This window comes from Gymnodraco acuticeps, unplaced genomic scaffold (genome assembly GCF_902827175.1).
Source record: "Gymnodraco acuticeps unplaced genomic scaffold, fGymAcu1.1, whole genome shotgun sequence".
In the NCBI taxonomy this organism is placed as follows: domain Eukaryota; kingdom Metazoa; phylum Chordata; class Actinopteri; order Perciformes; family Bathydraconidae; genus Gymnodraco; species Gymnodraco acuticeps.
The window spans coordinates 4,974,326-4,998,556 of record NW_022989768.1 but is presented as its reverse complement, the minus strand read 5'-3'; the positions used below and the strand labels follow the sequence as shown (position 1 = coordinate 4,998,556).

General features: G+C 40.4%; 2 protein-coding genes across 9 annotated transcripts in view; one reads left to right on the top strand and one right to left on the bottom strand.

The window, feature by feature from the left end:
• Positions 1 to 7,928, top strand: part of mybpc3 (myosin binding protein C3) — a 31,217-nt gene extending 23,289 nt beyond the window's left edge. For all 7 annotated transcript variants that reach the window (XM_034217204.1, XM_034217187.1, XM_034217179.1 and 4 more), the window contains 9 exons: positions 967 to 1,101; positions 1,753 to 1,920; positions 2,080 to 2,168; positions 2,480 to 2,675; positions 2,776 to 2,915; positions 5,535 to 5,694; positions 5,828 to 5,964; positions 6,420 to 6,606; positions 7,552 to 7,928. In XM_034217204.1, the coding sequence (XP_034073095.1) occupies positions 967 to 1,101; positions 1,753 to 1,920; positions 2,080 to 2,168; positions 2,480 to 2,675; positions 2,776 to 2,915; positions 5,535 to 5,694; positions 5,828 to 5,964; positions 6,420 to 6,606; positions 7,552 to 7,589 (1,250 nt within the window). In that variant the 3' untranslated portion in view covers positions 7,590 to 7,928. The remainder of the gene's footprint in view (positions 1 to 966; positions 1,102 to 1,752; positions 1,921 to 2,079; positions 2,169 to 2,479; positions 2,676 to 2,775; positions 2,916 to 5,534; positions 5,695 to 5,827; positions 5,965 to 6,419; positions 6,607 to 7,551) is intronic.
• Positions 7,929 to 9,180: 1,252 nt separating this feature from the next.
• The window catches only part of lgr4 (leucine-rich repeat containing G protein-coupled receptor 4), a 34,677-nt gene continuing 19,626 nt past the window's right edge, over positions 9,181 to 24,231 (bottom strand). Inside the window, exons 3-18 of one of the 2 annotated variants that reach the window (XM_034217153.1) lie at positions 23,516 to 23,587; positions 22,787 to 22,858; positions 20,398 to 20,613; positions 18,893 to 18,964; positions 17,167 to 17,235; positions 16,595 to 16,666; positions 16,291 to 16,362; positions 16,060 to 16,128; positions 15,905 to 15,976; positions 15,578 to 15,643; positions 15,368 to 15,439; positions 15,210 to 15,281; positions 14,945 to 15,070; positions 14,016 to 14,113; positions 13,455 to 13,508; positions 9,181 to 13,332 (exon numbers count right to left, since the gene is read on the bottom strand). In XM_034217153.1, coding sequence (XP_034073044.1) covers positions 11,939 to 13,332; positions 13,455 to 13,508; positions 14,016 to 14,113; positions 14,945 to 15,070; positions 15,210 to 15,281; positions 15,368 to 15,439; positions 15,578 to 15,643; positions 15,905 to 15,976; positions 16,060 to 16,128; positions 16,291 to 16,362; positions 16,595 to 16,666; positions 17,167 to 17,235; positions 18,893 to 18,964; positions 20,398 to 20,613; positions 22,787 to 22,858; positions 23,516 to 23,587 — 2,668 coding nt within the window. In that variant the 3' untranslated portion in view covers positions 9,181 to 11,938. The remainder of the gene's footprint in view (positions 13,333 to 13,454; positions 13,509 to 14,015; positions 14,114 to 14,944; positions 15,071 to 15,209; positions 15,282 to 15,367; positions 15,440 to 15,577; positions 15,644 to 15,904; positions 15,977 to 16,059; positions 16,129 to 16,290; positions 16,363 to 16,594; positions 16,667 to 17,166; positions 17,236 to 18,892; positions 18,965 to 20,397; positions 20,614 to 22,786; positions 22,859 to 23,515; positions 23,588 to 24,231) is intronic. The other variant, XM_034217161.1, reaches the window with a different exon arrangement.

The following is a 24,231-nucleotide window of genomic DNA, read 5'->3' as shown; positions in this document are numbered from 1 at the left end:
CCTGAATCATCAAACTTCAAGCAGTAGTGAACTTGGGATGCACAGGCAGCGACATTTTGAACAAAATTGGTGAAATCCGGTAAACCAGAAGTTTAAGTAGCCCCATTGCATGGACTGTGTTTGATATGATCGATCACTGGTATAATATCTTATTAGTAATTATGTATTTATTTATTAATTTAAAACTAGTAGAAATGTTTCTCATTATTATAAATAATAATCCACAACCATAATTCATATCTTGAAGGAAATGATACGTCCTTTCTCCCCCTCCATAATTACAGCTGACCCCCTACAGTTTCACAATACACATAATTAAGCTTGGTCCTAAATCCCAATGCTAAATAATGTGATAATAATATTATATATATTTATTTTATTTGTATATCTTTACAACAAGGCATCTCACTATATGCAGCAAACTTATTTTGTGACACTGGTTGTTTGTTTTTGGCACTTTTTTGGTGAAAGCAATGCTTGGGAAGTGGCTGATAAACCAAAGTAAACTTAAATCATGTCATGTATCCACTATGAGACGGAAAGCGCAGCAGGCACTCAGACTTCGGCCTTGCTGTGGACTGCAGGTCGGTCAGACAGCTCATCTTTCCCGGGATGACGTACGCAGGCTTACATGCTATTAGACTGATAACACAACCACACATCTCTGATAATGAAATTGATGTCGTCTCTGCTTTTATATGAATTAGGACGGTTGCCAAGATCAAGCAGTCTATTGTTAGATGTCATCTATCCTCATTTACGTCACTCTAAGTTAAACTTCAATTATCTTTTCTGTTGCCTGAAGGTAAGTACTAAGGAGCCATCACAAAATGTTTTGTTACTCAACATAATTTGCTCATTCCTAATCAGGTTTGTCCACCTGTTCAGTAATTCATCCTGAAAGCATTTCCCTAATGCTGTTAGTGACTAACAGAGACATTTATCTGTCTTCTGTCTGACTCTCAGCACCAACAAGTGAGCCCATCGGACTGTGCGTGGACGACATCAGTGACACTACTATCTCGCTGAAGTGGCGTCCGCCTGAGAGGATCGGCTCCGTTGAACTCGAGGGTTATGGGGTTGAGTACTGCAAGGAGGGCAGTAAGTGCTGGAGCCAACCACCTGCATGCTTTTGATAAGGAGTTTTTTTTTTTATATCATCAAAGTCTTTATACTTTACACCAGCAATTAATCCCAGTATAATGTTGAAACAGCCCACACAGGACAGATTAGCAAAATCTATAGTCAGTAAGGATAACATCTAATTGTCTAAACTCTGTGTCTTTACCAACAGGTTCCTAATAAATAACAGACATAATACATAAAATATGTCTTTTAAATAATTAAACTAAAAATAAAACTTGAAAAAAAATCTGGATCAGTTTATTAAAACGCATAACCTCTCACACAACCCCAGTCACCCCTCCAGACAGTTTAACCTATTTGCAACATGTAATCAAAGTTAATTAATTAATGTTAGACTTCAGAATCTGTTAGCTAAGAGCAACCAGTCAGGCAAAATTAAATGCAAGAGGCATTAACGTTTTCATGCTTCTTTTAACATGTCAGTGTAGATGAATAGATAAGCCCACTTTCTTGCAATTCATTTGGCTTTAGGGATGCTTCTAGGCCGACAGCAGGATGATTATATGATCACATTAACCTTTGTAATGACTGGTATTAAAGTTATAAATGGTGTGGATTTCATTTGCTGTTATGAACAGTTTTTTCTGTCGTTGCTTTCTATCACAGCGGATGAATGGATACCAGCCATTCAGGGTCTGACTGACCGGACGTCATTGATGATCAGAGATCTCACCACCGGAGACAAGCTGCAGTTCCGTGTGCGGGCCTTCAACATGGCGGGGCCGAGCGCTGCCTCCACTCTGGCCCAGCCTGTTACCATCAGAGAGATAATGCGTCAGTGTTTTCAGATAGGAGTAACTGTGACATCTTTCTGTCTACCAATACGCATCATATAGCTAAATATCTTTCCTAAATTAAACTCATCCTAGAGTCTTGATCTTCTTTCATTATTCATTCCCGCCTTACATTTTGCTATGTTTTTTTCTTTCTCAGAACGTCCTAGAATTATGATCCCCAGAAATCTGCGTCAGACTCTCGTCAAGACAGTTGGAGAGACTGTTAACCTTATGATCAAATTTCAGGTGCAGTAGGCAGTATAAACCTTCTCAAAACCATCATTCAAATAGCGAGATGCTTTACTAATAACGTTAAGAAAAGTAAAGACCATTTGAAATTTTTTAGTTTTGTTATTCAGCTATTTGCTATTTATTCTAAATGATGTATATGCATATAATAACTTGAATGATGTGGGTGCACACATAACGTTTTAATGTGTTTCTTTAATTTGGCTTTGTTTATAAATGTGATGCCAAGAAGATATCTTATCGTATTTGGGATGGTTGACTTCAAATAACCAAAAGAGGACATTAAGACTGTTCTTCTCGTCTTACAGGGTAAGCCCAGGCCAAAGGTCATTTGGAGCAAAGACGGGGAGCCTCTGAGTCCTACATTCGCCAGTGTGAGGAACAGCGAAGTGGATACCATCCTCTTCATCCGCAAGACCGAGAGAACACACTCGGGGAAGTATGATCTCCAGGTGCAGATTGAAAATGTAGAAGACAAAGCGAATATCACACTGCAGGTTGTGGGTAAGCAGGACTGAACACATGGAAAGCTGTCTGTGGGTTTTGTTATTGGGAATACATACAAAATCTGTTGGTTACTCACAATTCATGATCTCCTCTGTAGATCTCCCAGGGGCCCCGGAGGCTCTGAAGATCACAGATGTCTGGGGCTTCAACGTGGCCCTGGAGTGGAAGCCCCCGAAGGACAACGGTAACTGTGAAATCACTGGTTACACCATTCAGAAAGCTGACAAGAAGACCATGGTGAGACTCTACACCCTCACTTGCTTGCAGCAAAGCTTACACGTTTTCACACCCAAATTGGATTTAAAACATACCTGAACCCAATGTAGTTTCCTAATGTAATCTTTTTTGCTAATTTTAAGAGATCAAATTTGAGTGCTTAGTGATGTTTTTTTTTTACTTGTTTCCCGAAAAAGCACATTTATTTAGTCATGTTAATGATACAGATGATCCCCTATGGTTCTTTTGGGTTTAAGACATATTGCCAGTTCCCAACCTGTCTAAATTAAAAGTAACATGAACATAGTATAACTCCAGGTCAGGTCATAGTTTGTGAAAACCAAGTGCAAACTAGAAAATGCATTTCCTGCAGAAAATGCGTGCGAATGCTGTAAACTGTGAACATTTGTGGCTGAATTTAGCTGAAAATGCAGAAAATGTTTAAAAGAAAAGGTTTTAAAAAAAGACAACAACATGTATAGCCTTGATGCTCTGAAATAGCTGAATAATGTAATAGTTGAATGGTTTCTGCAGCTGAAAGTAGGTTGAAGGAGTTAAATATCAGATGTAAGTAGTAGTGAATGAATTTGAATTAAGAAGAGAAAAGAAAGTAAAAAGGCTTGGGAAAGCAGCAGAATATTTTTGACTGCAAACTTTTCGACTAAAACCATACGTCACCAATAATGTATAAAATATGTGGAACCTGTTGAAGTCAGTATGAAGTCTCCATCAGACAGACAATAATAGGCTGAGACAGTCTGTTAAAGTCCAGTGTGTTTGTCAGTGTTTGTTTCTGTGCTGAGCACCTAATCATAACAAATAATCATAACACCTGTGTGAGCCCAGAGATCAAAGCTTTCAATCTGCCCAGCAACACTATAGTTGCAGCACTGAGTGCCATTAAGAATGCATTGAGGATCATATGACAATTTTGCCACCTGTTCAAAAACTATGGCTCCTATCAAAAAAGTAACAGACCGTGAGCATCAGGGAACCCCAATGAACTGATATATTGTTTTTTTGGGGGGTTGTGTGTGGTAAATGTGAAGATGAGAGCAGTTTGTCTAAAGTGTACTTCTCTCTGTTCTGAAGAAAGATCCGGATTTTTGTTTACATAGGAATCAATTGGGAGCTAGGTGGACTTGTTGTCTCTTCATGCCCTCAAGAGGCATTTTGTTTAATATGTTTTCTTTATTTTTTTTTATCTTTCAACCTAGGAGAGGTTTTCCTACGTTTTTCATGAAAAGTTATGTCTGGGGAGTGTAGGGTTTGGGAATTATGGCAGGTTTAAAACATTTTTTAGGGAGAATTTCAAGCACTCCTCCACTCAGTTTTGAGATCAAAGCACTCTAGACTTAACGAGCTGCTCCATCCACACTAATGTTAAAATCGGAAAAAGGCCTCTCTACCAAGCTCCAAACTAAGTTAAATATCTCAAAAAGTTTAAAAGATATCAAAAATCTGAAATAGAATTGAATAGCTGAATGTCTTGTGATCATTTTAAAGTTGGAATGAAGTCTCAAGCTGAAAGTATGTGGAAGGAGAAGCATTTGGCGTAAGGTGTAGGAAAAGAGGATTTGGAGAGTCGTCCCATTGACTTCCATGTTAAAAAAAGAGTTTAAAAAGCTGAATATTTCAAAAAGTATAAAATATTTTTAAAATGTTGAATGTTTCCCATTGATTCCTGAAAAGGCTGAATAGTTCAATATTGGAATGGTTTCTGTAGCTTAAAGTATGCTGAAGTTATGGAGAGCCAAAGTATTGGCTGAAATAAGAAGGGGCAAAATAAAGATTCAAAGAACTATAGTGGAATGCTGTAAACAGCATTCGCACTAAATATGACTTGCTGAGGTCTTCTCAGGAGAAAAGCTATTCATGTTTTTGTTCACTGGTCCATTGCTGGCCCTTTAGTTTTACTCGACAACCGCAACCGCTTGGTTGCCATGAAGCCACATTTGCAAACCTCCCTTTCCATTGACATGAATGTGTGTGTCTGTACATGTGTGAGGATGAATGCTGCACGGACACAGAGAGATATTTTCGCCGCCCTTCTGACACATAAACAGTAATCAGCCAATGCTGAGCACACAGTCTTCTCTGTGGGCCAGGAGAGGTGCATTATGGGCCCGTTGGCAACACTTCTAACTGGCACCGCCTTGCACCTCGCGCTGCCAGGAACGATGTTGGACAGGAATGTCCTAATCTTATCCTTGAAGCCTTGACCTGGAGCGGATTGTCTGTAGGGTGACGCGGGGCCTTGTTCTCTGGCCGCTCAGCTGATGGTTCATGTTTCACTGTAGTCATTATTAGATCAAATTAATTTCGCTTGCATGCTTTGGGATGCTGATTATCATGTTACCAATAACGATGCACTGTGTACCTGTTAGATGTTTCAATCTACCCATGTCATTTTTTATCTGTGTACCTAAATAGATATATGTTATTTCCTATTGACTTCTCCCCACTCAGCTCAACATCACTCTTTTTTATCACACTGTATTTAGTTTAAAGTGACTGCAGCACAAGCCAGCCAAATTGTCAAATATCCTCAGTTATTACATTGAATCTGCATCATCCGTTATTTAATGACACAAATATTGAGAATTTAAAAACTGAATCCTCCTTTTTTTCCACATAAAGGAGTGGTTTACAGTCTACGAGCAATACAGGCGAACCAACTGCGTTGCGTCTGACCTCATCATGGGGAATGAGTATGTCTTCAGAGCCTTTGCTATCAACCAGGTGGGCCTCAGCCTGGAGCCGTGCAACACGACAGACAGCGCTTACATCCAGAAAACAGGTGCGCTCTGACGGCACATATATTATCAGTACAAAGCAGTTAAATGTAGTTATGTTATTTTAAGTTAAAGCACTAACGTTTGTACTGTTTATTGTGAAGATAACAATACCAAATTGTCTGTCTCTCTACTCAGCTATGGAGTACAAGCCACCCAGCTACAAGGACCATGACTTCTCGCAGGCTCCCAAGTTCACACATCCGCTGGTGAACCGGTCCATCATCGCAGGATACAGCACCACTATCAGCTGCTCCGTCAGAGGCTCACCCAAGGTCGGTCAGCTCATCACAAAATAACCAATGGGTGTATGTTATCAGATTAAAGGACAGATCTAATCACACTTATAAACTAGAATCATGTCAAATGAAAACAGGGCTGGAAATAGTTGTCCAAGGTTACTTAAACTCAAGGACCACCTAGCAGCTTTGTTTGGACTTTTCAACCATACAGTTGAGAGCCAAGAAATAATTTGAACTCTTGAAAATGTATCATAAACAAATACAAAGTTACTAAGTAAAAGCGAAGGGAAGTTTACTGAGACCAACAGAAACCATACCTTCACCATCTGACACATAAACAAACACACCCCCCCCTCATTGTTTGGGTTTAGTAGCAAGTAATTAACAATTTATCCTCTTTTAAACTGTATCCACCAGATAAACCCAGCGATTGTGATTGTTACCGTATCATCTGATATTTTAGTTAGTGTAACTTTTTCCTTCCTTAGCCCAAAGTGACCTGGTTCAAAAACAAGATGGACATCTCCAATGAAGCCAAGTACAGGATGCTCAGCAAACAAGGTGTTCTGACGCTGGAGATCCGTAAGCCCTGCACATTCGACGGGGGGGTATATATGTGCAGAGCAGTCAACGACAGCGGAGAAGATATAGTGGAGTGTAAACTGGAGGTCCGCTGTAAGTATTCTGCCGGTGATACAGAAACAGAAACGCATGTGCCCTTTTTTCATGACCCACTTAAATAATAAATCCTTTTCCCCACACTCCTTTTCATCAGAAGATATATTATATCATGCAAGTCCATATAAAATAATGTCAGTCTGTTATAAAGAAAACATGTCTTAGTGTAAAAGTAAGAATGTAAGTAAGATATTAGATATCGGTTGTTCATGAAATCTTCAACCACCAATCTTTCGTGACTATCTCATTGGATATTTGTTCAGTTTGTACTAAATATAGAACTTCTAGAGTATCACCTGAACACTATCTCCTAATGCCAATTGCGTAGTTCTTTCAGAGATAAATTCTAGGAAAATATTGGGAAATCAGTGACCTGTAAGATGAAATGTTAAAAGAATAGGAATCTACATTATACAACAGTATCTATGGTAACAACAAACTGTTCAAAATCCCAATATTAGCATTATTGACATGTATTTATGAACACAATTTAAGAATTTAATCAGATCTGAAAAGGATGATCCATCTAGTCTAAATGAGCTACTCCCACCTTCTTTTAACTCTCACACTTTACTGACGTGATGTTTTGTCTCATCATGCTTAAGACCAAACCTCACCCACTGCTGTGCTACTCAAAGCTTTTTAGGATTTGTCAAATCATCGTGTAAAGACAACTTTCTGATATCAACCTCTTCTTAGCATATCCTATCGAGATACACTTTTGTAAGGTTTAAATGTACTTGTTTTGATGTAGTATAAAATGTTCAAAGTCTTTAGTGTGTATAATCGATATAGCTCCTTTACATGAAACAGCAGACAAACATGTAGTGACTTTCTGGTGCACATGGTGACGCATTTTGCTGCTGAAGAGCCAAATATATGTATTTTCTTTATAAAACGTATTGAGGCCTCTGTATCTTAAATTATGTTCCTGGCTTGCAGCTCAAGTTCCTAAAGAGGAAAAGAAGAAAGAGGACTGAGCTGCTGACTGAAAGAAGATGGATTTGTCTCCTGCATGTTCTCTGTTTTTCCCCAACATCACAAAAATCTCTCCTCTTCTGGAATCATCCCGTCATAATTACTGTTGTGTTAGTATGATGACTACCACTGGATTACTGAATTATACACTTACTTTTAAGAAGAATGGATAATGGTGTCCTAGCATAGTAAAAAATAGCAAGTCAAAGAAGGTGGCAATATTTATCTATTTAATTCAGGATTTGTGATGTTGTTGCTCCAGTATTTCAGCTTAAATTGATTATAGTGTTTGGAATTGTTTGTGTGCTTACAAAGCTAAATATAAATGCTTAAAAACACAATAGTGAGTTATTTATTTCCTTGCTATCACATAGGGGCATTATGCTACAGTGTTATCAGCAATGGTGAACAAGTGAAGGCCAGTTCCCAGAAACTGCTTTGACGATAGGTGGCTGTGGTATTCAGGAAATGCAAAAAGCATGCCACTGATAAAAGTCCAGAGGAATGGACAAGGGTTGTTGAGGGATTAGTTTTATAGTTACAAAGCCTCTCTAAAGCCAGAGGTGTGAGGCATGTGCCTAATGTGCACGCCACAGAGGGATGAATGTGAAGGGCTGGAATAGCTCTGATGTCCTTTTACCTCTGAGACATGTGTGAGTGAAGAGGAACACATGGCGGCGTTCACTGAGCGGGAGCTGCTGAACCATCACTCAACAGTTACTCCTTTGATGCCTTCAATGTAAATATTTCCTGTGCCCTCTCAACATACAGCTGCGAAGGATCCAGCGAGCCTTTGTACATGTCACCGGGCCACTATTAACATACATGACGAATGCCTTACAGCGCCTAAGCTTGCCAGGTGTTTTGACACTGGGTTTCACCAAAATCCGCAAATTACAAGTGAAAGGGCTTCACGGTTCAAAGCTAAACAGGTCTTGTCAAATTCATTTCTGTTTCTTTATTCAAACCCAGAGGTCATTTTTCACTCATCACCAAGTCTCAGCTCTGACGCGGGGGAAGGGAGCCGGACAACAGGACTGCAGGTGAAAGGAAACTCCACTGAAGGAAAACAATAGTCTTTTACATGTTAACATGCCTGGAAAGGTCAGAATATGTCACCCGTAAAATCAGGTCTGCTTGGGCCACTACAACTTCATAACGTTTTGACTTATTAGGATTGCATAAGAGTAGCAATAGCACAGACATTAAATACTTTGTTTACAAGTCTTTATGCATACATCTGCAAAAAAAACTAGTAAATAAAGAAGTCAAATAAATATTAGTGGCGCAAAAGTACAGAGGAAATACTTATGTTTCACACATTTCTTTTGAATGTAACTACTACTAATTACTATTCACCACTTAATGTCATTCTGCAAACATGCTCACAATGTTGCTTATATGCTGATGTTTAGCAGGAATTAGGTTCACCTTAAAGAGACTTAAAAGTGGCAAAGCTCATTAGAGAAAAAGGTATGATATGACCAAATACGTTTGAAACAAGTTGAAAGTAGAATAATTCAAATACATTATTGGAAAAATACAGTGGTTGCTGCAGTGTTTTAATTTTAACAAAAAGGGGAATGAAAAGGGTTCTGTTCTTCCAATTTTATTCATTCACAATTGATATGATTCTTTTCCTACTTGAACAGCATCTATGAACTTGGGTAGGTCTTACATGAAAAACTACAGATACGATTTTAATTTGAACGGAAAATAAGTGAGATTCATTTTATTATAATCTGTATTATTCTGCAAGTTTGTCTCTATAAAAGATAAAACAAAAACAATTCATAGTTTATAGTTTGGTTAAAAAAATAAATCACAGTATACAGTACATGATTCCTCCCAAAATGTGCACTTATCTAAATTGATGATGTACAACCACCTGTCAACATAAAGCTAAAAATGCAAACAAAAATAAAACAGTTAAAAAAAAGACTTTTCTTTTACAAAGCACTGCTGGTAGCCACTACAGCCGAGGAGGTAGCTTCCTTAGTTAGCATCCCATTCTTGATTACGCCTTTTCTTTTCAAATAATTTACATAGAAATTAAAAATTAAAAAACAATAACCAACCTACTAAAAAAAAAAATTATACATTTTCATCAGATGGGACATCTCAAACAATCAAAATACATTTTGGTTGGTGCAAGAATTGACACACCCGGTCGAGACAAAAATAAAATAAAACTCAGAAGATAAAAATGAAATGGTGCATTATAAGGACACAAGAATGTCTTGTTGGAGGAAACATTTCCCTACATTACCTAAATTCCTGAGCACTCACATGACGTGCACTTGTGGAAACACGCTCTGGGTGTATCCAGCTTTAATGTGTAGTCATGCTCCAGCACACCAAACATCAGTCCATCCCTCGTCACACACAGCCTCACTCAGGCCAGCTCTCAGGGCCAGAAGATATCTACGGTTATATACTTTACAGTATAATAATGCTCTTTTCATGACATCTACAATAATACCGACTGATCTGAACAAACAGTAAGTCTGTATAATGTCACTGGATTGGATACGTTTAAAAAATTTCAAAATTATTCTGGCCAAATTGTTGCCAATCACTTTGCTGTAGAGCTGTGAAATCCAGACTATAGATACGTTTCTTTGATTAGCTGTGGTTGAATAATACTCACCCACAATACACTTTTAATAATCCATTTTGTACGTATGGCCACAGCTCACACACGCAGTTGTTGACTCAGCTGCCAGTCTTACATCATGTTAGAAGAGTGGGATTACATTCACGTGTTTAACTTGGACGGTTTTCATGTGTTTAACTTGTCGCTCCCAAACCAAATTATGTTTAATGACTTGTTTCAAAATCAACCAGAAGTGTATGTTAGCTATCACTCTACAAACTATGTGAATACAGTTGATTTCAGTTTTAATTTACTGTTTATTGAGTTTTGGTCAACACATTTATTTACAAATAGTCAAATAGTTTACTCGACAAATAGAGTAAATAAAAACAAGTTGACCTTTTGCTATTATGACATTTGGGGGGAATTATTCTCTGTACAGTTACATAAGAAAAAGGATACCGCTCTCATATCTGTGTGGATCCAAAGCCAGTAGCCAGTTAGCTTAGCAAAATCAATGAAAACAGCTGCTGGCTGTAACTTAATATTACGCATTAAGATAATGATAATGACTTTCTCATCTTGTATTAAATAAACTGTATTTAACAAGGCAATGAGTCAACAATTGTTCTGACAACCAAAGGAAATTTGAAGATCAGATTAAAGCAGGTCTTATTGAATCATTTCAGTGTTGTTGTATTCAAAAGAAGATGTTTGTTGGGCTTGATGTGTCTCTTGGTCCAATGACAAATATAAAATGTGCGTCTGCAACTTAAGAAAAAAAAAAAAGTTTGATCCAAGTTAAACAGCATGATGATAAAAACTCGGAAAATAAGTTCCAGATTTAAAAATAACCGTTATAATCCTCTGGACTACTGACTTTAATGATCTAAACCTGTATGAATGGACTTGTTAGGGTTTTTGAGGAGTTAAACAAAGAGAAGTGCTGTTGTTTTGGTGAATGCTTGGGTTATATTCAAAGGCCACCTGAAATCACCTTCACCCTCCTGCTGCTCAAACAATAAATAACACCTTTCACCACCACCAAGCATAGCGGGCGCTATAACAGTGATTTCTGCTAATTATGACATTCTTAGTCTTGGTAACTTAACTCAAAGACGTGTTCATTATAGACCGGCATTAACTTATACCAGATAACGATCACAGGCAGGGCACAAGTTATTGCTGACGTTACATTATCCCCATCTGGCAGGTGAAGCCCACCTGAAAGTTACATTCACTCTGAACTCTAGGATGATTATTACATTTGCTACATTTACGTAAAAAAGAAAATCAAAGTATAAAATCAACAGTTGCTGTGGAGAAGCTTTTAAAATTGACAAAATGTGTTACAATTAAAATTGAAAAAAGCTTATAATTACACGTAGAACAGAGAAATCACAAACATCTTTGACACATACATTGAGACTCGCAACATTATGAGATCCAATGGAAAGCACGAGGCAGGCACTGGTGGCAAGATTTTCCTTTGGAGATCCTTTGTCGACCAGTTTTTTTAACTTGATGTGCTCAGTTCAGCTCACTTAGAAAAAGTCTCCAAGTTCCCTTTAAATGATTGGTTGCATCTCTGTTTACACAGTAATTAAAAACATAAGTGCTCTCTGAATGGTCTTTTAGCAGGGTAGTTGGCACATTTCATTGTTTGATATAAAAATGTTTATATATTGTTGAAGCATCTTAATTCACATGACGGAGAGATCTGTGCACACAGACAAACTGGAGCTCTGCAGTGTGTTAGTCCTTGACTCGAGGTATGTTGTATGAGTAGTGTACCAGAGGGAGGCCTCTGCTCTGACAGAAACACGCTCTGCTGCACGCCTGAACCTGCTCAGAGCTGTCCGACACGAACGAGTCCCCCTCGTCTGCGTACTCAGACTGAGCGGAGGGGGTGCCGCTGTCTGCCCAAAACCCCTCAGCGCGCTGGCACACTGCAGCTCCCGCCAGCAGGGTGGGACAGCTGTGAGACTTCATAAAGTGTCTGCACACTGTGGAGGACGACGGGGACGAGCAGGTCCTGGCATGCAGCGCCGCCTCGCACTGCTCGCACACAACTGTCTCTCCACAGAGCTGCGAGTACACCCCACAGTCAAAGCCCAGGTGGGTGGAGGAGCCGCCGTCTGTGATCTCCGACCCGCCGCCCCCGTCATCTCCGTGACTCTCGGCCCCAGCCTTCACTTCCCTGCTCGATCCTCCGCGACCCCGTAGCCTCAGCCAGTCCTCCCTGAAGGCCGGGCTGAAGAACACGTACAGCACTGGGTTCAGACACGCCGGCAGAGGGAAGAAAATGAGGGTGACGGACTTGGCGATCTCTGGACCGCCGGCTGTAGAGCCAGTCAAGAGAGGGGCGAAGGAGAAAGCTGCCACGGGACAGAAGAAGATGCAGTTGGTGAAGATGAGCCATGCTACGTGTCGCAGGGCGCCCGTCTGCTCCGGGTCTGCCAGCTCCACCCGGCCCAGGTGGCAGTACAGCTGGGTGTACACCGCTGCAGTGAACAGGTAGGCCAGCGCGTTGAGCAGCACCAGAACCACTGTGACACTCAGAGCTGGACTCTCTCCGCCGGCGAAGGGCAGGCAGAGCGGAGAGGAGGAGGGGTCCCCGGAGGTCAGGAGAGGCAGGCAGGCTCCGGCAGCAGCTAGCAGCCCCAGGAGGCCCGCAGCAAGACTGAAGCGCCGATCCCCTCTCCAGCACCCCCGCCGGCTGCCGCCCCTCCTGGGTGACATCAACACCTTCCCGAGAATCGTCCGCACGGCCACGCTGCGCTCAACGGCTGCCAGCGAGAGTAACAGCACCGCCCACTCCGAGGAGAAGACAGCCATGGCTCCTGTGACCTGACAGCCGGGCCCCATCTCCCACCATACCCCGAACTTAGCAAACGAGCCCCAGGTGGCCACGTCGAGCACGGTCAGCACGCCGACGTACAGACCTGTGAGCAGGTTGGCCAGGGCCAGCAGCCCCATCAGCAGCCGGGCGGGGGAGAGGGAGGGGGAGTGGCCTGCAGCGTGGTGGGTGGGGGCGAAGGTGGCCACCAGCACCAGGCTGTTGAACACCAGCGACACCAGGCAGATGAACCACACCGTCAGGCGGATCATCCAGTTACCCAGCAGGTGCTCACAAGGCTTGAAGGCTCCTGGAGACGGACATTATTTGGTTGCTTAAGTTCATTTAAAATGTTCTAGATTATTGAAATGCTCCTCCCGCCTTGATTTACTGACACATAATGAAATAAATAAAAAGCGGTTTCATTCTTACCTGGAGAAGGAGAGCAATGCATAATCATTGACATTCTTTCCACATCCTCCCCGCCTAAAAAAAATTAAATAAATGTAAGAACAAAAAAGTAGTCAGTTGGTTTCCAGATTCTTGTTTCTGCTATATCACCATCAGCTTTCCAAGAAAATAACATAACATCTTGTAGAGACTGAAACACATGTTCTGTTAAACTTAAATAGTAATAATTACAGTTGTTGTAAACGTTCTTTATTTATATTAAAATAACAAAATGTAAAGCAAATAAATTAAGTCAATGGCAGGTCTCTAACTTTGACAAATGATTGTGTAGTTTAAGGATGTATATAAATGCTATAAAATGCACATTTCCCTTGAAAATAAAGAAATGTAAATATGTCCTCCCCAAAACCGTTGAACCGGTGTCTGGGAGGAAAGAATGTTATTTGTATGCTCATATGCCTTGAGGCTTATATCAAACTCTTTGTTGATATTTGTAGATGCTTTAATGTAAACAAAACAAAAAAGGTTTAGCTAACATATCAACTCTTGGAGGGGAAAAGCGCAGGCGTGCAGCTGTCCTACCTGCTGATTTCTTTAGGTCATTTTCCTCAGAAGAACTCGTCATGGAGTCACATCCGACGAATGCACAGCACTGGTAGGCATAAGGGACAGAGATCGACCTGCAAACAAACAATGATCATCAAGAAAACCTGTTAGCATCCTGCTGAGGTCTTGTAATACCTTATTAGGGAAAACATAAATTAAGTGTTTGACAGCAAATATTTGTCTCTTTTGATAGGTTTCATTAGTAATATTTGAATGTTTTTCTGCTCTTTTTGTTTACTTCAGGATTACTCCAATTTATTTTATCTCCAAAGTTACCATTGGCAAGGATCCAGTTCATCTGCTGTATTGTTTAACAACAACGCAACTGCTTAGTTTGAGTTTGTGCAGGACAGCTATGTTTTCCTCATCATTTTGAACTTTTGTGTCACAGCAAGTTTGTTTAAGATTCAGTACTCTCCAGACTCCAACATTGTTATGATCACGGAGGAACAAAACATATATACATTTAAGAAATAGAGGAACATTTATTTCATATAATTTGCATAACAATTTTGATGGCAGGAAAAGCAGTCTTTAGAAATTGGCCTTACCTGTGCATGGGCCATGTCCTGTAAAGATGTGATCTTTCTTTTTTGATAACACATTTTTACAATCGCGTACCCAACACGTGTAGATCTTTTATTTGATTCTTTTTGATAAACTTATTACAATATGAATCGATTTTTGTTTAACTTTCAACAAATCACATTGCTTTCAAATATTTGTAAAGTAATTGTCTGGTAATTTTGTGCCTGTATTGCCAAAAACAAGGAGGTAAAATGTGGGAATCATATGCAACTAAAGTCCGCAGGAAATGAAATTGATACATTTTAATATCAAATTCAGCAGCAAACACGAGACACAACCAACAGAACTTGATAGCGAACAGAGAAGCTCTTCCTCACCTCAGCTTTGGCAGGTTTTTTGCTTTCAGCACATTTTTCATTTCCGGGTTTCCTGAGAGTTTCAACTGACTGAGCGCACTCAGTCCAGTGGTAGGAATCACAGTCAGAGAGTTCATACTCAGATCTCTGCAAAAACAAAAAGGAAAAAAGATTATACATAAGACATTTTATTCTGTTCAACAAGAACAATCAAACCAGGCGATGATTTGTGTTCTGTACTCATAATGATGGCAGGTGATCAAATAATACTACAGGTCGTACTCACAGGTTGGTGAGTGCAGCGAGGGAGAGGAAAGCATCTCTGTGGATGACTCGGATATCATTTCTGCTCAGGTCTCTGTGTAGAATAACAACACAGTCAACCAGGCATACAAAACTAATATTTGTCTGTGTGCAAACGAGTGTGTGACTGAGTGGACTTACAGCAAACGGAGAGCAGAGAGACCTTGGAAAGTGTCCCTGTCAAGTTGGTCAATGCGGTTGTGCTGAAAGCTTCTGTAGATTGAAAACAGAATTTGAACAGATTAAAAACAAGCTCACGATTACCTTTGTTACTTCAATTGTTTTTATAACATACCTTAAAAATGTCTTCTAAGATTTTGATATATGTGAAGTGACATGTTCAACACTCACATCTCCTGCAGCCGGACGCAGCTCTGCAGGGAAGGCAGCTCCTTGATCTCATTGTAGGACAAGTCTCTGATGGAGGAAAACAAACAATTAGATAACTGGGACTATTTAAAATGAGAAAGGCCCCTATACTTCAGTGTGATCACTTTTCTAGAGCACCACATTTTTTAAGTGTATGGGAATCCAAATTCTGAGACAGCAGTGTTAAACCATAGTATCTGACTGTCCTGGTGAGTTCATCATGATCACAAATGAACAGCAGGTAGAGTGCTTTGTAGAAAATATATTCTAGGCGATACTGCAGGTGGCAGGAGAGGAAAAGTCTCTTACAGCGTATAGAGCAGCTTGAGGTCCTCGCAAAGATTAGCAGGGATGGAAGATATCTTGGTTCCTGACAGGGTCCTGGAAATAAAATATAGAATCAGTCACCCAGGAGACGCACTAAAGCACAAGCATGAACCGATGCTGCATACAAGTTTACTCACAGACTCTCAAGGTTATTAGTCGACGTAAGGATGGGGAAGTCCTGCATCATGCTGGCCCCGCGCAGCATCCTGAAACACATACGGTAACACATTGTAAGATCACAGTCAGGAACATCAAAGCATGAGTGAGAATAGATTAAAAAGTACCCTTTGGAATAAATAAAGTAAAATGTGTCAGTCACCAATAGCTAAGGAGTCAAAACTTGTTAACACTGATGTGTCACGACTTACAGGGAGTGCAGGTCGGACAGATTCTGGAAAGCCGAGGCGCCCACCAAGGACAGAGGGTTGTCGTAAAGGTGTCTGTGAGGGTAGCAAGAGCAGAGGGGGAGAGTTCAAAACCTAAATAATTTATTATGCGAGAATGGCACCATCTTCTGGACATTCGTCTACTGAAGCCTCGCGCTGTCAGCTCAGACTGTAACTGCGCCTTTCAGGAAGCATGCTGTGCATTGTGCATGGGAGCACTTGTACAAATGTGAGTCATTACTGTGCTATGTGAGCTTCTAAGTGGTGTCAGTGAGTTTGACCTTACATGGTGCGCAGCAGGGGGTTGTTATGGAAGGCCCCTTCAGGTATGGCAGCAATATCGTTGCTGTGAAACCCGCTGCAAGGAAAATGTCAAGGTCACATATGCATAACCAAAAATATGGATACTAAAAGCATTGATGCAAAAGCCACACAGTTCTGCAAACAAAATGCAACTCTTAGTTTCCAATACAGAAATCTGTCAATGAGTTTAATAGATATAATAATTGTATTAAACAATACAAGTGCTTAGCCTGAAACAGAAAATTATTTGGGCTTGTAACTTTCAAAATAAAACAAATGAGTTGAAATAAGTTGCAAAAGACTTCAGCAAATCTATCAGTATGTATTGATCACATTCACTAGATATGAATGCGAGTATGGACTTTTAAACCACACAACTTGTGTAAGTGTATGAATTCACTGGCTCAGAAGAGGAGGGTAGGTTATTTTCACAACATAACAAATACAAAGATATTAAAAAGTGTTCTTTATGCTCTGATGAGTTAACTGGTCATTGACATTAGTGTAAGTATAACATGTTTCCCTCACAGAAAAGAAGCAGGATGATATACTCACAGTTCCTTCAGTTTGGGCAGGGCCTCTATAGCTTTGGGAAAAACCATCAGGTTATTGAAGTTAAGATCTCTATGATGAGACGGAGAGAGAAGCAGGAAGTCAGCCCTGGTTTCTTATATTATGATGTAACAATCCATCCCACTTACTTCTATACTGTGACTAAGCATTGCTAAAAGGAGTGCTACATTATCTGGTTCTCTCTGTGAAAGCAACAAGCACGCTACTTATTAATGACTAGGATAACTCGCATTGTAATAATCCTAAAAACAATATCGGATTTGCCAATGGTTCTGAATAATCTACCTTTTTAGAAGCAATAACTTTGAAATAACTGACTATCAAGTAATACATAACCCTACTATCTTAACCCTTTTCCATTGCTTTATGGGAATCTAAGCCCAGTGTAATGCAAGTTATAAACAGACTTTTAAGTCTGTTAAAAGTCAGAATTTAATTTCTATCACTCTATAGTGTAAGGAACTAAACCAAAGAGCAAGTGTTGCATCGAATCTATATTTTCCTCCCTTTGTCCCATACTAAAAATCTTTTCAAAGTAAGGAAACACGAGAAAAGCAGCAAATCCTCACATTTGATGAACAAGAAACGGCCAAATGCTTGATAAATTACATAAACTAAATACATTTCGGCAGTGGCTCAGTCAGTAGGGGCTTGGACTGTGAGCCGTAGGGTCTCCGGTTCAAGTCCCCGAACAGACCTAAATATGGAGTGTGGACTGCTACTTGGAGAGGTCCCAGTTCACCTCCTGCCCTGCCGTGGTGCCCTTGAGCAAGGCACCGGACAACCCCTTCCCCCCCCACTCCCATTGCTCCCCGGGCGCTGTACAATAGTTGCCCACTGCTCCTAGTACTAGACTCCTAGTACTAGGATGGGTTAAAAGCAGAGAACACATTTCACTGTGTGCTGTGTGCTCTGCATGTGTGACCATTAAAGAGGGTTTCATCCCTCCGATTCTAGATCTATAAATAATACTCTACTATTGAATAAACGTTAATTAATTTACTGTTAAGGGGCTAATCGGTCAAATGTATTGTTTCAGCCGATAATGAAGCAGCAAATGAAATGCACAGCAGCCCATAACTTTAAATGTTCTAGTATCTAAACTAACAGCATACAAGTCGCTACCTGCCTGTGGTTAAAGGAACATGGTGCACCTCATCGTTCAAGTGCTACTGTGTTTGTGAACGTAATTTGAAGTCCAGCATTTCATTCATGCTAGGGAGGGTGTCTGCTCAAACTATCACACCCTTCTCTTCACAGATATAATACAAAACACTATTACACACCACATACATACATTTTAATATAGACCTTGTGTGTTCAAGGGTCCATTGTAGTGTGTTCTTATGTAGGAAATAAACTGCACTTTAAAGTGAGAGATTGAGATTAAGAAGCAAAAAACTAAGAGGACTTCTTTCGTATCCTGTTAAGATCCTGTGTTGTACAGTAAATGCTCGCCATTAGGGAAGGCTGGCGCTAAAACATTTTTCATGGCTGTGTGACAGGAGGAAGTGAACAGTGGGAGGGTAGATTTGATAAGCATCATGTACTTTGCTCTATTTATCCTAGAGCAATTAAAGGAGGAAGTGGACACAATGATGTCTGGAGGACCGGAGCAGAGGTGGGTGGGGGGGCTGTTAGCACACACAAACACATTGATACAAACACACACACACACGTATTAACTACTGTATGATTGCGCACTTACAGCGTCTCCAGGTTCACAAGACCGGCAAAACAGTTGTCTCCTATCTGCTTAATTCTGTTGTTATGAAGATGTCTGGAAAAGGAAAAGCACATATGTGAGATTTTTTATTCCATGATGGATTTAAAATAATCTTCAACATTAATTATGGGTTTGTCAGACGTTCCATAAATCAATTCTAAAAAAGCACAGTGTGATTTGTGACTCCGGTGTCTGTGCGCTGTGTGTGTATGCAGAAGGCTTTCCTGACCTACTACATTCAAGGTCTTTTCTTCCTGTTTACTGACGTGTTTATACTAACCCTGCAGCAATACCACTCAGAGCGTGCGTGTGTCTGTGTGTGTGTGGGTGTTTGTGTGAATGTATAACAGATTCGTAATGCACCACTTATTTGTACAAGTTCCTCTCAGGAAGGTTTTAGCATTTTACATCAAGAATATCTTGGTTTTACCATAATGCTCAAACAACTTTTCAAAGTATTTTTAACATTTTAAATCAAACCTCAATTGCAAATGTAACTGCAAACATTGCGTGCATGCAAAAAAGCCGGCAGGGAATGAGTAGCAACCTGTCCTGTTGACTTATCAACTGTAAGGTGATGAAAGAAATACGACAGTATTTTTGTGTTTGGAATCTGATTTGCAGTCCCTTGCAGGATGCATTCAGAACTAGAGCAGAAAACATAGAGAAGCTCTTTGCTGTGACAGATTTATGCATATGATTAAAAATTACAGATCATTTAATTTAGAGTGTAGCACTAGCAGTATAGTCACATTTTACTAACTGGGCTGTCATCTACAAAGTCAGTTATTACTCACCAACTAAAGAGACATCGATCTATTACCATTTTATTGACACAGAGAATTTGCATACGTTTCCTCTCCTGATGTACTTAACACCCAACGAGCTTCACTTCTTCGGCTCCTCCCTCAGGTCATTTTAGTCAACAGGAGCATGTTCTCATTCAGTGTCCCTGGTTGATTAAGCTTTTTTTTTTTAAAAAGGGCACCAGCAGGTTATTCCTGCTGAGCTATTTAGTGTATAGCTCTATGAAGACTGCATGCAAAGTTCTCCTGGCAGCTCTGGGGAGCTTAGTTCACTTAATGACGCTGAAACGGTTTGTTACTCATATAATGAAGATTTAAATGACGTCTTACCAAAAGCCCTAATTAATGAAAATCCATGGTATGTAATTACCTTAATTTTCTATTTAGGAAATATTGCAGTGACTAATGGCTTAACAATGTCCCTACTGGTGATGCAAAATAATCATGCTGAATGCTCTGGAGGGTTTGGAGCCAATCGTCTTTTTTACTGCTCTTGACGATGTGGCAAAAGCCAACCAGCCAAAAACATGGCGGCTAATGCAGCGGTGTTCCGCCCTGCCGTCCCTCTACGCATGTCATCCTCTCTCCCTCCCCCTTTGAAATCTCTCCCACACAGGATCAATGTATAATCTTAAAAAAATAAATAAGTGAATTTTATACAACAATTGCAATTGAACTTACAGCACAACTAAACTGGTGAGGTTGGCGAAGGCGTTGTCTGGTATGTACGCGATGCGGTTGAGTGCCAGCGTCAGAGCCTGGAGGTTCTCCTGGTGCCTCAGAGAAACAACAGGGACCTCCGTCAGGTTGTTGTCATCCAACCAAAGGTGGCGCAGCTGCTGAAGGCCTTCAAAACTGTCTTCTGGTACTGTGAGGATGTGGTTGGCATCCAGGCGACTGCAAAAAAGAAGGGAATAAGGAGATAGCATTGGTTCATTAAATAAATATGATTTGACTGAAGCTCATGGCACTGTGTTTGACTTTTGGACTCTAGCTACTTATTTAAGCATTTAACGGCACACTTCGCTCCAATAATTGTGTATTAAATCACAGTATGGAGCACCTTAGGACTTTTTGAAGGCATTGAAAGATGTTGGAAGTGTGTTAACGCAGGGACCAGATATATTTGTTATAACTGAACATAAAACTCAATCAGTCACAACCTGAACCTTTAAAAATTGGCACGCACCTAAAACAGGTCCTCTCAATGCATGGAACCTGAAGTTTAGAAGATAAATCTAATATATATATATATATATTTTTTAACTAGTCATTTCCTACCAAAATTAATATAGTATACTAGAGCAATATTATAAAGTTGAATGATGTGAACATTCAGGAAATCTGATGTTTGACTGTCCAGGAGCCAATACTTTGGTGGTAAAAAAGGTAAATATTTGTATTCAAGCAGTATGATGAATGCACAAGTGTTCTTTTCACCATCACCACCCTGTTTTCTCCAGCTATCCTCCCTCCCTGAGTGTCTCGCCCTCCCTCAAAATTCCTCAAGTGTCTGGGCTGGAAGAAAAACACTCTTGATTGACATTTAGCTCTCCAAGGCTTTATACAAACCATGTCCTGGCTCTGTCAGAGCATATTACTTCAGCTACAGACCTTAAAACCCTCACAGAGAAAAGACATCTGTTAAAAAGAAAGAAGAGCGGCAGAAAAAAAGGAGAGGGGAAGCAAGGGACAAGGGGAGGTTTATAGAGGGGTGATAATAGCTGAAAGCTGGACTTTCAGCACGTTTCTCCAGCTGGATCCATTCCTCCGTTAGTCCCCGAGTGCGGCAAAAATAGAGCCATGTACATTTCATGGTCTTAATGAAACTGACACTTGGTAGTGGTAGAAAAATCATACCAAGAGAGAAGGTGAGAGGAGCAGGAAATAGTGCAGGAGCTGACAATACGAGTAAACGTGAAAAAACAGAAGTTCCTGGAGAACTCAACAATCGCAACATAGGAAGAGACTAGAATAAAACTGAACTACATTTGCACCATTAGCTGGGCCTTGTGAACAACAAACAATGAAGCAGGAGTAAAGGATCTGATATGAAGGGAACCGCCTGTAAATGACAACAACAATTTAGATTTGTATTCTGGACTTGGAAGAGGTGCACAGTCTTAACTCTCATCACACTGCCATCTTACAGTAGTGGAAAATGTAGTATAAGTACTGTCAGTCAGGGATACTGAACTGCACTTTTGCAAAATGACAGAAAGACATCCCTTTTAATTTTATGAAAATCTCTTCCAGTCCATGCTGATGATATTTTACACACTATGGCTCCCCATTAACATTAAAAGCACAAAATCAAATATTTGAAACTACATTTTATACATGCACTTATTCGTCAGAAAGTCACCACTTATTTTTAGAATAAGAGTCTAAAGTCATGCTATCAGCTATGAACTCCCTTTAAATCAAACTAGACACATTTTAGCATATGTGCATTCCTAAGCAAAACGTCAGTACCATATGCTTAGAACCCTACCTACATTAGTGGATCTAAACATGAATCTGTGTGAGTAAGTGTCTATAATGTGGTTGTTAGTTTGGCACAAACACTATGAATTCCAGTTCGGATAGTAAGCTGTGTAAATACACTGCAGTGCTTTCTCTGACAACAGCACGTCTTTCGGTCCAGGAATTCAGGACACAACTTCTGTCAGCAACAGCAGCTGCCTCTTTAATCATCTAAATGTTTCATCAGCAATTAAAAGAGAGAAATGTTTCACTCAAAATGGGAAGCTCTTTGGCTAGGCTTGGCAATAACCAAACAATCGATACCTAAACTAATGAAAACAAATCAATGGATCAATTTGATGACATTGACAGCATAATTATTACAATCTCTGCACGGTATAAACTGAGTGTTTCCCTTAAACAGTACGGACAGAAAGGTCGAATGGAAACTGAAACACTGTTTTAGCAGACAATACCTTTCATTCAATTAACTTTAAGAGGGGTGTGTGTGTGTGTGTGTGTGTGTGTGTGTGTGTGTGTGTGTGTGTGTGTGTGTGTGTGTGTGTGTGTGTGTGTGTGTGTGTGTGTGTGTCAGATGGCTTACAGAGACTGAAGAGATTGAAGGTTCTTCAGGGCAGCACTGGGCACAGTCTTCAGCTGATTATTCTGGAGCATCCTGAAGGTAAAATAGCAAAATTATGATTTTCATTCAACTCACAACACTTTTCCTTAAAAAATGATATAATCCTTGATACATTATATGACTATGTAATGGAGGCCTCTTCGATGGGTTCATGATTTTTCACAAAATAAAAAACAACATTTGACACATTACGTATTTAACATTATGTGCGCTTATTGGGTTACAGTATTTGTAAAAAGCATGTTGAAAACACAAACACATGGAGTGTTTGTGTTTTCAGACATGTAACCAAGACCTCACCTGAAGATCAACAGGACTTTGAACTTTTGGCCCGTTGCAGAATCAACAGGGCAGCGCTTTGTGTGTCGCTCAATGTGTTCGAGTCTGTGCAAGCAAACTAGGGTGTGCTGCCCCGTGTAAATTATGCAGAACACATTTTTACCCAGGGCTTGGGTGCATGCTCCATTAGGTGTTTTTACAACCAAAGATACTGTTGAGGGCAAAGGTGGAAAAAGGCATGTCTAAATCAATGTACATGGTATGACTTTGTTTGGGTGGCAATAACTGACAGCACCGCAACGTTACCACAAACTGCACAATGTTCTCTTGCCCGCAGTGTTTGGAAAACTTCACACCGTCACAGGCATAAGTGTGTGTTTGTGTGTGTTGACAGGGAGGGAGCATGCTTACAGGACTTTGAGCTGATGCAGTCCAGACAGGGCATCAGGGTGGATGAATGACAGGTCATTCCCGGCAAGTCGTCTGTGGTGAGAGAAAGAGTCACACTTATGTTTTGGAAATGTCTCAAATGTTTCAAATAACATAAAAGGAACACAGTTTAAACCAAACCACAGAGTGTATTTGATTTCAGCTTAAAGCAATGCATAGTGTTTAAAGGACGTCTCCCCATCCAGCACTTCAGTAGATTAGGTTCCAACTCTGAAGCTGAACATGGGCCCTGGGGTGTCAAAGACATGCGTCTGTGCCATGGCCTGTTGTCACTTCGTCTGTCACCCACAAGAGATTAGAGCTGTTCCTGGATATCCCCCCTCTTGAGATCCCTTTCTGAGCCTCCTAACCATTACTATTCAGTGCTCCCTATAGAGAGAGTGACAACCTGATTCACCCCTCTGAAGCCGACACAACAAGTGTAGCCTTGTAACATTTATCACGAGGCAGCTTCTGGAGTTCTTTCATGAATTGCTTGAGATGGAGGGGGACACCTCCCTTTCCTGTTGGGAACAGGAAGTGTTTAGGAAATAAGGTTGTAAATAAGCATGGGGCAGGCTGACTAGGACACACAGCACAAGTATACTATCTGGCCCGAGAGATTAGCAACAGATTTATCACTCTGCAACGTGAGTCAGACCAGGCTGAATTCCCTGCAACAAGAGCTGCTGGGTGTG